This window comes from Echeneis naucrates, chromosome 3 (assembly GCF_900963305.1).
Source record: "Echeneis naucrates chromosome 3, fEcheNa1.1, whole genome shotgun sequence".
NCBI classification, from domain to species: Eukaryota; Metazoa; Chordata; class Actinopteri; order Carangiformes; family Echeneidae; genus Echeneis; species Echeneis naucrates.
In genome coordinates, this window is record NC_042513.1 from 20105859 (window position 1) to 20111358 (window position 5500).

General features: G+C 45.4%; 1 protein-coding gene across 1 annotated transcript; it reads right to left on the bottom strand.

Moving 5' to 3' along the window:
• Positions 1-245: 245 nt before the first annotated feature.
• Positions 246-4828, bottom strand: mex3b (mex-3 RNA binding family member B). The gene is made up of 2 exons (XM_029498415.1): positions 4576-4828; positions 246-2924 (listed from the first exon to the last, which is right to left on the bottom strand). Exons 1-2 carry the CDS (start codon positions 4796-4798, stop codon positions 1540-1542), a joined length of 1608 nt encoding a protein of 535 aa, XP_029354275.1. The 5' UTR covers positions 4799-4828; the 3' UTR covers positions 246-1539.
• Between the last annotated feature and the right edge of the window lie 672 nt (positions 4829-5500).

A 5500-nucleotide genomic window follows, 5' to 3' on the forward strand; every position in this document is an offset into this window, starting at 1 on the left:
CAGAATCTTTGAAAATAGTTGTGTGCAAGAGAAGTAAATACAAGAAAGTGCGATTGTGGACGCTGGCCAATATAAATGAAAAAGTATGATTCTGTGTGTTCGAGGTGTTTTTGTTTTAAGTGTACTATAGTGGCTTAGACAGTCACTGAACAACTGTCAGCAGTTTCACTCTCACAACTGCAGTAAACACCAGCAGAACCAAACGCAGCAGGTCAAGAAAAACAGGAGAAGCAGACAGCTTATGAATGTACCATTTTTATTGGACTTATGTAGAAATACTTAAAAAAACATGAAGTAGCACCATTACTTAAGTTTTACCTTTTATCATGTATAACTTTAAATGTCAGAAAAATAAAACTCTTGATACATTTTACATTTCAAATCTTGTCTCAGCAAATATAATATTAGTATTTGACCATGAGGTTAAAGGCCATTTATCATAAAATAAAATATACTTTGTTCTTAAACTTTGCTCAATAAAGTACATTTATGCTCAAGTAACTTCACCTACATATACATAAACAAGTGGTAAACAAATGTATTAAAATAGAAATACTAAAACTATAGTGGTGCAACAGAAACCTGTAATTTCCACTGGAATCTAATTCATACAAATTTTAGGTATCTTTGTGTTCAACGTACTAAGTTTTGTACATTTAAATGTTTCATAATAATATAGAATAAAATATACTTTATAGTACAGAATAAAAAATATGCCGGGTGAAGCAGATTTAAAAGACATTTTCGCTGAAACTATAAAAACTCCATCCCAACAGAATACTGTCAAATTCAATACATTTTTTTGGACCTCCTTCTACGGTAATGTGATATTAAAATAATACAGTGATAAATGCCATAAGACCCTAATACAAAATAAACACTATTTCAACCCAGCTACAAAAAGTTCACTGAACTTAAATTAAAATATCTGTAAACATCTTTGCAATAAGAAATATAATCTTTTGAGTCAAAAAAGAATAAAATACTTCAATCTGTATTAATGTAATTTAAAACTTTCAACTCGTGGAAATTTATTTTATACATATATATGTAGGATATGTTCTTGCGCTCTCTCACATAATTTCTGACCTCAAGCTGCAGTATCGGTGTAAGTCACTAGTCCTGTCTGCTAAAAGCACTCCACGTTTCCCAGCATGGCCTCCCTTCTTCCTACACTGACCAAAACTGTTAGGCTCAGCCTGCTAACAGTCTACAGTTTGACCCATATCTCTGACCCCACTGTGTCTCTTTACTTCATAAATATAGAATACTTTACTAGAACTATTGATTACTGTACTATTTAAAACATGCACTTAGATGTTGAAAATATTTCCCCAAGTTACAGTATATTGTTAACAACAGCAAGGCAAGCCCAAAAAGGGTCTGTCCCTTCTTCTGGATACTGCAGCCTCTTACATACATATGTATATCTATGTACACTTTTCAGTTAATGATTTGGTAATCCCATTAAAGCAGTTTGAAGAGTCTATTGTTGCTATTGCAGCCAGTCTTGCTGACAAGATCAAAGAGTTACACTTCTTATGACAATATACGTATAGCCTGAGTGACGCCGGTATGGCAGACAGGGCATTTGGGCTCGCTCCTCTCACAGATTCGATTGGCACATTCCATACAGAAGAGGTTGTGCCCGCAGGGGACCAGGGCTGCTATGACCTCACTTTCAAAGCACACCGAACAGTCGCGGCTGCCTTTTCGGCTGGTGGCAGAAGAGGTGGAGGAGGATGAGGATGAGTTGGATGAGGCAGAGGAGTCACACAGAACTCCATGTAGGTGGGGTCCTGGCAGGGAGGCAATAATACAGGAGTAACCAGGGAAACCGAGTGGACTGCCGCCTTGGTCACTGCGCACCCTGCGGGCTAATGGGTGTTCAGTGGGGCCGTGAAGTGGGGGGGAAAGTCTGGGCTGTGGGGTACATCCATTAACCCTTCTCTGACTTGCCACTATTCCATTGGCATCAGTGGGGGTGTTAGTGGGGAATATGGCTGAGGTGGAGGTGGGCGAGCTGCCTCCCGTAGAGGTGGGGGTTACGCAGCTATCATACTGGGACCACAAGAGGCCTGGTGGGGCTTGTGTTGGGTCAAACCTTTGTGAGTCATAAGTCAGATCAGTGCAATCAGGCGAGATCGCATCACTTTCAAAAACAAAATCATTGCCGTTGACATTGATATTGTTGTTACTGTTGTTGCTGTTGTTGTTGTTGTTGGTGGTGTAGCTGAGCGCTGGGCTGGGAGGGCTGTAGTCGGCCATGCGGGAGCCATTGTTACCAAAGCAAGAGTCTGTAGAGGCACTGCCTAAGGAGGAGGAGGAGTCGTTGCGGTAGTTGGAAAATGGTTTTCGCACTGAGGTGGGGGTCATGCCCGTACCAGGCTTGGACCACAGGGTGGCATGCCCTTGCAGATCAAAACCTACATCAGTCCCATTGGCATGGAAGTCGTTTTCATCCTGGAGCTCAATAAGGCCCCCTGTCCTCATGGCGATGTGAGCTTCAATCTCTTCACGTGCTCTGTCCACATTCTCAGGCATCCCTGTCACTTCAAACACCGGCTCCTTGTCACGGCTAGGTGTTACAATGTAGGTGTGTGTCTGCTGCTGGATGCGTTTAATGGTAGCACCTTTAGGGCCTACAACCAAACCAACCACTCGGTACGGCACCCGCACCTGGATTGTGGTCTGTCCAGGCAGGTTAGGTGGTCCAGGGACCGGGGCGCCGCTCCCATTCAGAGTGGCATTTTTGTTTCTTGAGGCTCGGATCATTGAAAAGTGCTCAGCAGCAGAGATGATCTCTCTCCTGGCCATTGCCACATCCTCCCTTCTTCCTGTGACCACAAAAACAGGCTCCTCGCCTCGGACCGGGGTCTTTATGTATGTGTTGGTCTTTGCTCGCAGTGCTTTGATCTTGCAACCTGTGAGTATAGAAGCAAATGACAAAAGTGAAGCAAAATAACGGGCTGAATTAGGTCAAGCACTAAACCATTACTTAAACCACGCCGACGAACACATAGGCTTGGCGTGTCAGTGGGAAGCAAGTGGATTTCTTTATCTTATTTGAAGACGTTCTGCCTTTCATCCAAGACTTCTTCAGGCTTTTGGATGAGAGGCGAAACGTCTTCAAACAAGATAAAGAAATCCACTTGCTTCCTACTGGCACTCCAAAACCTAAGATGACCTGTATGACTGAGATCTTTCACGCACAACGAACACATAGCATTACAAAACTCAAAGAAAATGTCTTTCTTGATCCATGATCATAGCTGATCATTTAACTTAATATGGTCAACATCAGTTAAAATAAATAAATAAAAATAAAACAGTCGCTGTTACAGTCTTCATTCACACTGATGACACTAAAAAGGAAACCGACCACGACAAAGATTTCATTCCAACACCTCTAAGAACACAAAACAGGACCGGCTAAGGAACCAGTGCTGGAGAAATGACATAATAAGCAGCAAAGCCAATTGAGTGAGACAGGGTGATGTAACCAGGGATGCAGAGGAGAGTAAGCCTACTTCAAGTCAGTCCTGAAAGTCTATTTTAATCTTTGACATAAATTCATGAAGAATTTGTATCAATCTGATGTGGGTTAAAGGAAGATCTCTCTTCTGAGGCAGCCAGAAAGCAATCCCCGAGGTCACTGCTAATCCACTTTTCCCTTATGACCTGACATAACCTGATATTAAGCGGTGGTGTGTGTGTGGTTTGATTAGATCTAATTCGCAAATATTACACCGCAATCGCTTTCAACGGCGGATGGTAGTTCACGGCTCTTTGCCATTGCTTTTTGTTTTGTGTTTTGTGTGTGTGTGTGTGTGTGTGTGTGTGTGAGAGAGAGAGAGTGAAAGCAGCAGCAGCAGCAGTTGATTGCAGGGAGGGGAGCAGATTCCGCATATGTAACCAACGCCAGTCCCGCCCTGCAGCCCCGCTGCTGGAGGACTATGGGCGTCTACAGCCTGTGACAAGGTAAGATCGTGACTGTTGTCCTGATTCCATCCGCTGCTGCTGCTGCTCATCGTCGGAGGATGCATTTGCAAGCAGCTTATTAACAAAGACATGTGTGTGTGTGTGTGTGTGTGTGTGTGAGAGAGAGAGAGAGACTGAGCTGATTCGCTGACCTACAAAAGGAATGATTGTAATACCAAACATGACATGTCAGCGCTCCACACATTTCTTCCTCTGCTTGCATTTGGTCCTCTCACTTGAACTCTCTTGCTGTTCCTTTATTCGCGTCAGAAAAATATCACCGACCGGCTCTTCGGTTTTCGGCAATCCCGACAATCCCGGCAGGCACTTTGTTTCATGTCAACGCCAACTTCTTGAATTGTCAAAAGCCTCCTTCTTTGCATTCACAGGAGGAACAACGTGTGGCTGACCGGCGAGAGAGCAACAGAAGTTCAGGTTTTACTGAGACTGCTGGAATGAGAGTAACCCGATGAATCACGCAGGGCTGTTATAATAAAGGTAATGCGATACCTCCCACACAGCAGCATGGCTGTCTCTGCACAGCTCAGCCGAAAAACACACAAATAACCGACACAAAAAGAGACGCACACACACCTTGTCTGCCCACAATCTCGGCCACATGCTCGGAGCTGGGAACCGGAACGCATTCGGTCATGTTGACGCTCTTCTTTCGGGGCTCCTGGTTGTTGTCGTACAGGCAGCTGTCGTCGTTGTCCAAGCCGAGCAGGGAGAGCTGATCCAGGGCGATCTGCAGGGCTCTCTGGTCGTCCAGCGCTTCTCCCTGGACGCTGCCGTCGGCGAAGAGGGAGCTGGGCATCTTGGCGACTTCGCAGCAGTGCGGAATCGGTTAAAAGTCCCCCCCCCCCCCCAAAAAAAAAAAAAAAAAAAAGAGAAAAGGAGGCGGGCTGGGGAAAGAGTGACCAGGGAAGAAAGAGAGGATGGGGGAGGAAGAGGCGATGGGCGACGGAGCCGGTTTTCAAAGACAACTGGGTCAGTGTAGTTCAATCAGTTTAGCTGATGGGGGAAGAAAAGCGGTCCAAGCTGCTAAATAAGTTCCACCCCCCCACCACCACCAGTTTCCCAGCGGAAAGTGTCCGGGTCCAAGCTGCTGCTGCACGAAACGGCAAAAAGAAATGTTTGATTCCAGAGCCGGCGGTGGAGATAAGAATAACACTGATGTCCCCCCCCCCCGATGATGGGCCCCTCCCTGGATGGCTTCCCTCAGGTCCTCTGTCGCTTCTGTCTGAGTCTTCGCAGAGCCAGACGGCGAGATGTGACGATGACGTCACCGCCCGGGCCGAGACGGTGCAGTGCTGCGCGTTCGTTTGCATACTGGCGAGCTGATTGGCTGCGCTGGTAATGAGGGGGCGGGGCCGAGTCCCAAGGCACGCCCGCTTCTTTGTTCTCAGTTTCTCTTTGTCTCCGCTCAGGCTGTCTTTTTGGCCTGTTTTATTTTCTGTTGCATTTTATTTTCAAGTGAAATGCCAAAACTTAAAAGTCTAATGTTTCGAGTTTCACC

Excerpts from the sequence above, each read along its gene's own strand:
- mex3b (XM_029498415.1), bottom strand. The coding sequence starts at position 4,798 with ATGCCCAGCTCCCTCTTCGCCGACGGCAGCGTCCAGGGAGAAGCGCTG. Across the intron at positions 2,925-4,575 it reads CGAGATTGTGGGCAGACAAG|GTTGCAAGATCAAAGCACTG; the intron begins GTGTGTGTGCGT and ends CTATACTCACAG.